Raw genomic sequence first — 11,404 nt, 5'->3', positions numbered from 1 at the left:
CGAAGTATATAGCAATGGCCAGTGGAGTTTATTCTGATCAATCTTATTTACACGGGTTTAAAATATCTAAACATATAAATAAACTAAACATATAAATAAACTTTTATAACAAAGCTTGACTCTAATACTTTTTATCTTATTCAACAAATTTAAATATTTTAATTATTAATTGTTATATTATTTTTAATTAATTTTTATTTTTATTTAAAATTTTTTAAAAAAATTTAGCAACTGAACACTACAATAAATCTTTTTAGAAGATGTTAGCTGTCAATGGATTAAGAAATAATTAATTATATTGAGTGAAATTTTTATATAATTATACTATTTTTCTATCCCCGTTAATGTGAAACCAAGTATTGCAAGACTAAAAATACAAATAAATGAGTAATTTGTGTTTATTTTTTCTTAATATTTTTTAAAAAATATTCAAAACAAAATTCTTATTAGAACATTGAAATTTCATTTAGACGTGCAAAGTATGTGAGATGAGAATGTGGAGAGGATTTATGAGTGTTTACGTGAAAGTTAATTTTATTTTATTAATAATAAAAAAATTCAGATGCCGGGCTAAACTCATTCAATTTAAGCTTATTTAGACAGTTTGAACAAACTAATTATAAAGGAAAAAGAATCTAAATTTTCAAGTCCACTCTTAAAATTTTTCAAATTTATTTAAACTAGTTCATCAAATTTGGCCGGCCTCGAATTAAGTATTAGATCCAATATGCTTCTTTGTGTTTTTAATTGTATTTTCATTAATAACATCTAAGAGAAATGCAAGATTCCTTGGTATTATGGTAATCTTTTTTTTTTTTGCCAAATTAAACTTCTTTTGAAACAAGATGCTTTTTTGTATTTGGATGTAATATTATTTGGAGTCTTAATTTTATTTTTATAACTTAAAAGAAATTTATTTAAGATAATAAAAATATTATTAGTTATTAATGCCTGGCAAACTCTCTTTGCTAGCCTCAGAATTAAAATTCGGCAAGTATTGATTATTTTTCTCTGATTTAGAGGTACTTATTCTTAAGTACTTCAAACATACTTACTCTTTTACACACACTCATTTATTTAAAAGAAGTACTTATTTGGAAACTAAAAGAAAAAAAGATTTAGAATTGTGGAGATCTTTTGCGAATGTGTGTATGTTATGTCATTGATTACAAAAGATAATTATAATTATCATCCTTTCAGGGATATCATTGAGGCAATGAGGAGACTTATGTGTAGACAGTTGAATATTAATTTCAATTTTGTGTATAAAGAGGAGAATTGGACGGCAGATTATTTTATTAAGTTGGCTCATAAGCTTCCTTTAAACTTTCTTACCAGCCACCCACTAGGCATTTTTATGAGTGGCTTTTTTGATCTTTGTTTTTTTTTTTTTTTGGTTAGGTTTTTCTATAGTTTTTTCGAGTTGATTGTTCTGTGTGTTTTTATTTGGTTTCAATGAAGTTTCCAGTTTACATTCAAAAAGAAAAAAGGAAACTAAAAAGGAAAAAGACTTCTAGCCTTCTTTGCTCTTGTTTGATTTCAAGGAGGCTAGGAGACTTTCATAATTTTTTATTTTAGTTTTTGGAGAAGATAAAATGCACTCTTTCCTATCAGGGGAAATAGTTTAAATGCATACTACTCTACCACCAAATCACTTGATTCAAATGTGAAGAGATTATTGTATTAGTTTAATCAAGAATTACAATTTTAGATTTTGATAATCAATAGCGTTAAACATTGGACGGAAAAATTTTGTCATCCTTTGTGATTTACTCTTGATTTGATTAGTTTGAGTCTCAATTATAGTAGGATAAACTCAAAATATCAAGTAATCCAAACCAAATTTAAAAAAAAAAAAATGCACTAACCCCTCTAATTTTCTTATCCAAACCAAACGACTCCTCTCCTCTCTCTCCTTCCCTCCAAATGCTCCCCTAAATAAAACAGGTGCTTATATATATATACATGCGAGCGCGCATTCAAGTGGATTTTAATTGCATTCACTAGCATTCAAGATATTTTTAGTGATCAACTCCTCCAATCAAAAATCAACTTCTTAGCTTAATAGGGCAATAGATCTAAAGCTAATTGATTATCTCCTGAAGATGGATAGATCAGATTTAACATAGATGGCTTCACCAATAATCAAGGTGCAACTTTTTGTGGCGGCCTCATTCGAGATGGGAAAGGCAATTGAATTAAAGGCTTTTTCAAATACCTTGGTTATCACATAAGTACGACAGTAGAGCTTGTAAGTATCTTGAAAAGACTTAACATTTGTTGGATGAAAAAGTTTGATAAGATTAACGTCTACTTTGACTATAGAAGCTCTCGCATTAATACGCAATGAGTTCTTTACAAATCATCTCCTTATTACAACCATCAACAAAATTAGAGATTTTATTATGAGAGACTGGATGGTCACTTTTGATTACATTTTTAGAGAAGCAAATAAATGTGTGGATTGATTGGCTCACCAAACTCCTATCGAAAACCTTAGAGTTTATATTTTTGATACTCCACCTCTTGAATATATAAATTTCTTGTATGCTGATATCACATAGCACGATTTTCTAGTCGCCTATTATTAAAAAAAAAAATTGGCAAATCAAATGCATTTCCTTGTTTAGAGCCAGTTCAGGCAATCGAACTTATTCGAGCTTAGTCCAAATCTTGAAAAATCTGAATGAATTTGGGCTTCGAACAGGGCCCCACTGTAAGCATTTTTATTTTTAAAATTAATTTTCATTCTTTAAAATTAAGTATTTTTATTTTTAAAAAATATATAATTTATTTTTTGGATACTTAAATGATGTATAAGGCTCAATATTTTTTATAAAAAATATGTGGGTCTTAAAATTTAAAATTTAATATTAAAATATATTTTAAAATATTTTATAAATTAAAAATAATAAAAATATAGAAGTATAAATATTTTTTTAAATGTATGACAATACACTCAAATATATAATATTTTATTATAAAATAATCTGAAACTTAAAAATAATTAATATTTATCATATTTTATACATTTTTTAAAATATAATTTTTTTTACTTGGATATTTAGTGACAAGTCCAACTAGATCAGGCTTTATTCAGGTTTGAACATGCCAAAACATTAAAAATCTTTTATTTTATTAAGTCCAATTTTAGATTTTTTTTAAACTTATTTGAGCTAATATATGAAATTCGACCTAAGTTACCGGTTTTACTTGTCTTCTTTTTGGCGTGTCTCCGACGGAATTGAAGAAACAGAGAAACGTGTTGACATCACCCTCTATTCTATCCGCAAACAACCTCCATGCTTTGCACGCACGATGCACTTCAACTCCCCTCCAAAACTACAATGGCCCACCTCATCGGCAAAGAAGTCAAACAAACTACTGAACTTAAAGAAACCCCTTCTTTAAAATAAATAAATAAATAAATAAAGGAACCCCAGATATGATAATATTAATAATAATAAAGGATGTTTCTCATTTCCATCTTTTTTATGGCCAAACTTATTATTCCTAACTTCTATCCGGAGGGCTTCTCCAACGTAGGATTCTTATAATTTTATAAATAATTCCCCATCTTTCACTTATCACAACATTCATATACTTATCTTTTACAAGTAATGTATTATAATGTTTTCATTCTCGTTCAACTCTGCCTAATATATCTGCTTCTACACTTTAATCTATCTCAAGAAAGAATTCACTTGAGCTAAGACTCTAGTAAATTTTAGTAGACAAATGAACTGAAATTGTCAAGTACTTTGGACCTGCAATATTTACTAAAACAGATTCACAAGTGCACCTATAATATTTCCAGTTTTCAATATCTTTTTTGGGGAAAAAAAAAATATTGATTGGGCCTCTGAAAATATCCAAGTTGAAGTGTCAAACAACACTTTGGTAAAACAGCACTATAAACGTTTTTTTAAAAATGTCAAAAGAGCAAATTGGCAAGAGAAGTTTGAGGATGGCGCTCTCCCTCCCCGCTAGGAATCTCTCTACGCAGGCTCACCATGCTCAGTCTAATGAGAAAGATGATCAGCTTCGTCGGAGCTCAAAGACGATTAAAAATGTTAATGCTCAGAAGAACGCGACTCTCCTTCAGGGTCATTGGTCGAAGCTGGGAGAGAAAGAACCTGATAAAACTACAAGCAAACCAACGTTTGTGCAGAAAAATTCAAAGGAACCTCCAATTGATAGTCATTTAGGTGAACCTCAGAATAGTGGAGAGAACCTTGAATCTAAGGAACCTGAATTCAACACTATAGAGGACGCTAAACATAACTTCCCCACCTTTGTTTTTTCATCAAGAGTGAAGAAGAGGCTCTCTAAAGTGTGGAAGAGGGCTGTGATTGTTAATCTCTTGGACAGACCGATTGGTTTCAAGGCTCCTGAGTCGAGTGTCCAAACTGTGTGGGTGAAAGGCGGAGTGATCAGACCCATCAATGATTTAACATTGGATATGGCTACTTTGTTGTTGTGCTCTGTAACAGAGAAGATTATTTTAATGTTTTGACAGGAGGTCCATAGATGATTGATGACCACTGCCTCAAAGTCCGACCTTGGGAACCCATATTTAATGCCAGGAATGCTACCATTGACAAGGTAGCTTGGTGGTTTAGAGTACCAAAGGTTTTTCTTGAATATTTTGATGATGAAGCACTTACATTCATCGGCAACAGAATTGGCCAAACCATTAAAGTAAATATTCATATGGCCTGGCAGTTGAGAGGCCATATTGCTCGAATATGTGTTCTAGTTGATTTTGGTAAACAACTAATGTTTGGATTTCATTTATATGGGGAGGATTATTATTTAGAGTACAAAGGTTTGCACATGTTGTGCACTAACTGTAGGATTTATGGGCATCAACTTGAGACTTCTCCTTCAAAGAAGTCACAAGTTAATTTGGAGAATAGAACAGAGCAAGCTAATGCCACAAGAGGTCAGGTACCACAAAATGCAAAACAAAGTGATGCTATTAAGCTTGATTGTGGAAAGTTGTTCAAAAAGAGAGGCGGCAAAGAAAAGAGAAAAACAAGGGACCTGAACCTTCTTGTCAGGATCCTTCCAGCTCACATGTTGGGGTGCTTGCCAATGGTAATGTGACACGGGAAAGAAGATAATGGAATAGTGCCAACCATGCAAGAGATATGTACAAACAAAGTGGGCCCATAAATTAGCAACAAGAGAAAGAACAAAAAAAAGGTAAGTAGTGTTAATATTGAAGAGGGTGTCGACTGGGATGTCATTGTGGAGCATAATGCTGTCATGCTAAAAATGGTAGGGACACAAGAATGGTAGGAAAGTGCACAACAATAGGTGTATCAATTTGTATAGCAAAAAATGGCTCAGCAAGAGCACAATGAGAACGTATGTCGGGGAGAAAATAAGAGGCGAGTTAAGAAGAGAACAAAAGATATGGTGAAAGAGTATGCAAAAAGTGATGAGGTCTTGATGTTAATATGGGAGGAAAGTGAGATTAACCCTAATATTGAGGCCCAAAACAAAGATGTTGGAGCCTAATACCCAGTAATGCCAAATTTTGATCCTACAATCACCCAACCTAATAGGCTGGGTGATACAAGGATCGAGGAAATGGATCCAACGCGAGTAGCAAAAGTGCCCATGAGCATATGCATTGAAGTGGAAAGATTGCAGAGAAACTTCATATGGAGAGGAAACTCTAATTTGTCAAGCTTTTCATCTTATAAGCTAGAAGAAAATTACATTACCTAAGTAGTATGGTAGCTTAGGATTTAAGAAGCTGGAGGTATTTAATCATTCTTATAGGATTAAAATATCATGGCAACTTATTAGTGGTTCTAAAGGCTTATAGGCAGAGGTGCTGAGCCATAAGTATATGATATAAAATGAGGATGAGTTACCTAAGGCAAAAGCTAGATATTCTGCATTATGGCATTTTATTTGTTAACAGAAGGAAGTAGTGGAGAAAGGGATGGGGTGGTAGATTCAAAATGGTTTGCATGTTGGCTTCTTTAATGATACTTGGTTACTATCAGATGGCATACTTAATGATAAGTACTTAAGACCACTTACAATAGAGGAACAGGAAAGTAAAGTGGTAGATTGGGCATTGTATGATACTTGGGACTTCATTAAATTGTCACAACTTCTGCCTATAGAAATTATTAGAGATTAATCACTGTGCTACCTCCCTAGGAAAATGTAGGTCATGACATTATGAAGTGGAATGCTACTTCTCATAGCAACTTCACAGTTAAAAGTGCCTACTTTATTATTGAGGAATGCTCAGAACATTTATACAATCCTCTATATAGATTGATTTAGAGATAGGAAGGTGTAGAGAGGATACAAGTATTTATGTGGCTTGCCTACTAGAGTAGACTCTCAACTAATCAATGGAAAAGCTGATGATGGAGTTCATGCTCATCTCTTTATGGCTAGTGAAATTCTGGTACTGAGAATGTCTTTCATATTCTTAGATATTGCAGCTATGCTATAAAACTTTGGCATAAGTTACTGCATCCCATGTACTATTCATATCTTTTTACTACCTCCTTGGCTGATTTGGAGATGGAAAGGTGTAGAGAGGGTACAAGTATTTATGCAGCTTACTTACTAAAATAGACTCCTAACTAATCAATGGAAAAGCTAATGGAGTTCATGCTCATCTCGTTGCGGCTGGTGTAATTTTGGTATTGAGGATATCTTGCATATTCTTAGGGATTGCAGCTATGCTAGAAAACATTGGCACAAGTTACCAAATCCTAAATACTATTCACAATTTTTTACTACCTTCTTGGCTGATTGGTTTGCTTGTAATCTTAAAAGGACCTTTAGTCATGAATTGAGTCTTGATTGGAGTTTGATTGGGGGAGTTGCTATATGGAAGCTCTAGAATTGGCGGAAAAATTTCATATTTAACTTGAGTTTTACAAAACTAAATGATCATGCTATAGCTATATATAGCAGTTAGATGTAATGTTATTAAAATTAGACCAACTGTTGAACCGATTAAGGTATTAGTTTACGGTTCAAAGGTCGGGTCAAGGTTAGACCGTTTATAATTAAATTAATATATTTTAAATATTTTATATTAAATTAAAAATTATAGGTAAAATGATAAACTTAAGGAAACTTACTGCTAATAGAACTTATTAAATGATTAAATAAATAAATAATAAAGTATTAACTAAAAAAGTAACGTATAATAATTATATATCATTATACATAGGGATTCTTGGTTATGGCATGCAAATTGATTCAATAGAAAAATAGAGGGTTAATATAAAAAAAAAGAATAATAATGGGTCAAAAATTGGGGCAGTGGAAATGAAAATAAAAAATTTCAAAACACTAACAAACAGATTGATGCCAATTGCCATGACTCCTCCTCTAGATTGAGATGATGCCGACTATGACTAAGGATGAGTGATTGCATGACTGTGATAGAGAGTTGAAGATGATGGAATGAAATTGAAGAAGACTATAGACCAAGAAAAACTTGAACAACACGAACAAGAAAAACATGGTTGGAATGGAGGAGATAATTGCGAGTAGTCCTTAAGTTGAAGAGATTGATGGACAGAGGAGAGGAGTGCATTGATTGACTGAATGAGGAAGATGGTTGAAGAATAAGAGGGGTTAGGGTTTTGATTCAACCATAAGAGCAAAGTAATTTAGGTCATAGAATATAAATTTCTTTTCAAAAAACAGCAAAATGATGTTGTCTTGTCAAAATTGAGGGGAAAAATATATGAGTAAAGTGTCTGAATCGTTGGTTCCCCTGATTCAGTTCGATTCATATCTTGTTTGAGTAATTTGAGGGTAGTATGACTCCCCCCAAATCTACATCATTTTTAGACCAAACGCTTGGCCAGTTCTCGATTAAATCAGTCGAACTGGCCAATCCAATCCGGTTCTAATAATAATGGTTGGAAGCACTACTCTATAATTGATGAGTTGATTGGTGACAACAAAAATACTAGTAGCAGTATTGAGCATGTATGGAAAAATCATCCTTTAAATTTGATTAAGATTAATGTGGATAGGGCTATGTCCACCATTAGTAATAAGACTGGTATAATGGAGTCTTGAGAGATTATAGAGGAGACTAGGTGGTAAGATTCACTCAATTTCTTAGCAACTGCAATACGTATAAGGCCGATGAATGGGCAATATTGGAAGGATTGAGAGTAGCATGGGACATAAGGTTTATACAGATCATTATTGAATTTGAGCCGAAGCTAGTTGTGGATAGCCTTCATATTAATACTTTGGATGAAAATAGACCATTTGAAAATCTTTGTCAATGATGAATTCTAATTGAAAGGTGCAACTTTTACATGTGTTGAGGGAGCAGAATCGTGTTGTTGACATTTTGGCTAAGGAGGGACTTTAATCTTCTTTTGTTTTAGATGTGGCTCCTTCTCATTTAAAGGACCTTATACATAATAAGTGTTTGGGATTACAATCCTATCTTATTTAATTTTCACTGTTGGGCTCTGCCCTCTATTGTATAAAACAAATCAAGAGAGCATGATGAAATTATGAAAGCTATATTCACATTTATGATGATTATGGAACAACTGATCGAGGATAAAGAATGAAGATTTAGACATGAAAGAGATGGAGCGAATGATTCAAGAAATTGACTTGTGTTTGAAAGATAAGTACCTTGAGCAAAAGAAAAGAGGCATAAAAGAAAGGGAGAAGGAATTACGAAGAATGGAGAAAAAGCTACTAAAAAAGAAGCAAAAGCTAAGGAAAAGGCTTATAAAGAAATACCAAAAATAAAAGTCATGAGAGAGGGACAGAGGACTTAGTTTTTTATTCATTTTTTATTACAAGTGATATGTTTGTAGTTTGTTAATGATTGTGCCCCGGTCAATCTTCTCATTATGTTATATATATTGTAGGAAATATAAATTAATGGGCTGATTTGTATTATTACCTTTAGGATAAGTTAGGTTTTGGACTTTTGTTATAGTCAACATGGTGGAGATAATGTCTGGCAAATAACGGCTTAAGAAAAGTGATGGTAAGCAGAAGGATGGGAGACCTTAGAACGTCTGGAACAGGGGTGAAGTAATTCAAGGAAACTCTGAGACAGTATGGGACCGCCTAGGGAAGCCTATGAGTTGGAGTAAAAACAAGTCTTCTAAATGGGACATAGGCCCAGAAAGGCAGAACATGAAAAGCCTAGATGGCTCCAAAGTAGTTTGGGACCGCTTGGGGGAAACCTAAAATGGAGACAGTCAACAGAAAAGGAAGAAAAATGGCAAACGACCCTCAGGATGGGATGTTGGCCTAGGAGGATTAGTGATGACAGAACCAGATGGATCTAAGGTGGTCTGGGACCACCTAGGGGAACTATCTGGCAGATTCGACTTCTTTGTAAAGCACCCCCTAGATCAGGTGAACCATTCATGAGGATACTAACGAGTTAGGATGTAGGCCCCGACGGCCTACCATTACCACCGTTAACGCCATCAGAAAATAGCATAGAGCTTCCTTCAAAACCAAAAGCCATTAAGGACTCGGGTAGGTTCGTTACACCGCCTGGCAATGTGCCGCTTCTGAAATAAAGAGTTGTGAGGCACAAGAAGTTCCCAACTGTCTTGACAAGAACCTAGAAGTGATGTCTTTAACAAAAATGAGCTACACAGAGGTACCTTAAATAGTAAAAAACTAAGGTACAGGATAGCCCCGACATTCGACAGGAGGCTAGTAAATTTAGAAAAAGGTCCATTGAGGATCAAGATGAAGGAAGTGAGGCCGAAACTCAAAAAAATGGGACCATTCACATTGGAGAGATACTGCTCAACCTCTGCTATGTGGTCTCATTAACACTACCTTCTCAATTTTGGTCCACTATTAGTAGTACCTAATGCCAGCAAAAGAAAAACTCCTCAGGGCCAACACAAACGGGCTGTATCAGTATTGCCCAATGGAGTCAAGAGAGGAAGAAGAATACGAGCCTATAAGCATGCAGGCACAAAAAGAAGAGATTATAGAGCCTGTCTGCCAAATCACTTTGCAAGCAATAGAAAGAAAACTAAAGCAGGCTATTCTTGAGAAACCCAGTGTGAAGATGACTCAACACCTATAGCCTTTATATATTAGGGCACATTTCGATGGGAGACCAATGATTAGGGTCCTCATTAATAATGGTTCAATGGTGAACATTCTGCCAGCCCTCATGATGATCAAGATGGGACGAGAGGAGCACGATCTGATGTCAATTGAGGTATCAGTTTTAAGGTTCACTAGGACTGCATCTAAAGTCCTCGGTGTACTACCATTACAGGTTGATGTCGGGACCAAGTCATCACTAACGACCTTTTTCATGATCAGTACTATAACAAAATATTAAGCCCTCTTAGGATGGGATTGGATCCATGCCAATGAATGCGTACCTCTTTACTGCACCAGATGCTCTTTATGTGGAAAGGAGAGGAGGTAAAAGTGGTCTAGGCTGAAGACAAGTCATTCACAGTAGCTATTGACTTCGTGGATGTGAGGTATTACGATGATGATGTGGGCTCGTTCACATTCTAAAAGGCTTAAGGAATCCTCTCATGCAGAACAACAACAGACGCTATAGTGCCTCTAATCTCACAGAGGCGTGAGCCCAAAACTGGTTGATGACTAAAACAAACAGAGGAAAGGTTGTAGCAGTCGCAGCTATTCAAAAGTTATGGCTACATAATATACAAGAAAAACTAGAAGACTACGGACCCGAGATTTATAGGACCGAAATTGTATATGAAGATGAGACCCAGAAGGTAGTACAAGTGCACGAGCTAGACCCTGCACCTCTGAAATTCAAAGACATAGCCCTAGAGGTTCAGGATCCACTAGAAGAAATAAACCTCGAATCCCTAGAAGAGCTGAGGATCATATTCATTAGCTCACTACTAGATAAAGAATATAAGGATGCCATCAAGCTAACACTGCTGTAATTCAAAGACTGCTTCGCATAGGACTATGATGAAATGCCAGGGCTAGCTAGGCAGTTGGTCGAACACAAGCTTCCTATAAAGCCAAACTATAAACTACACTAATAGTCTGCCTAGAGAATGTCAATAGAAATGGAGCTACGAGTAAAGGAGGAGATCAAACGCCTCCTACGAGCCGAATTTATACAACTTTGTAGGTATGCTCAGTGGCTCTCAAACATAGTCTCAGTAATCAAGAAGAACGAAAAACTACAAGTTTGTGTAGATTTCCAAAGCATAAACACAGTCACACCTAAAGAGGTGTATGCAATGCCTATTGCAGATAGGTTAATAGATGTTGGGGCTGGAAACGCTTTATTGTCATTTATGGATTACTTCTCCAGATACAATCAAATATTTATCACAAAAGAAGATATTCACAAGATCACTTTTAGGTATTCGGGCTCCATTAAAACTTT

The 11,404-nt window shown here is 34.5% G+C and overlaps 1 protein-coding gene across 1 annotated transcript; it reads left to right on the top strand.

The window, feature by feature from the left end:
* The first annotated feature begins 4,530 nt into the window (after nt 1–4,530).
* Nucleotides 4,531–5,109, top strand: LOC129309012 (uncharacterized). The gene has a single exon (XM_054950360.1). It carries the CDS (start codon nt 4,531–4,533, stop codon nt 5,107–5,109), a length of 579 nt encoding a protein of 192 aa, XP_054806335.1.
* Nucleotides 5,110–11,404: the final 6,295 nt, after the last annotated feature.

The sequence above is a fragment of the Prosopis cineraria genome, unplaced genomic scaffold, assembly GCF_029017545.1.
Source record: "Prosopis cineraria cultivar Desert tree isolate PC_DT_omini unplaced genomic scaffold, ASM2901754v1 PC4, whole genome shotgun sequence".
NCBI lineage: Eukaryota > Viridiplantae > Streptophyta > Magnoliopsida > Fabales > Fabaceae > Prosopis > Prosopis cineraria.
Note: the sequence above shows the minus strand (reverse complement) of the source record. Positions and strands in the feature narration are given on the sequence as shown.

Bases quoted from the DNA above. Each gene is read 5' to 3' on its own strand.
- LOC129309012 (XM_054950360.1), top strand. From the start codon at position 4,531: ATGATTGATGACCACTGCCTCAAAGTCCGACCTTGGGAACCCATATTT.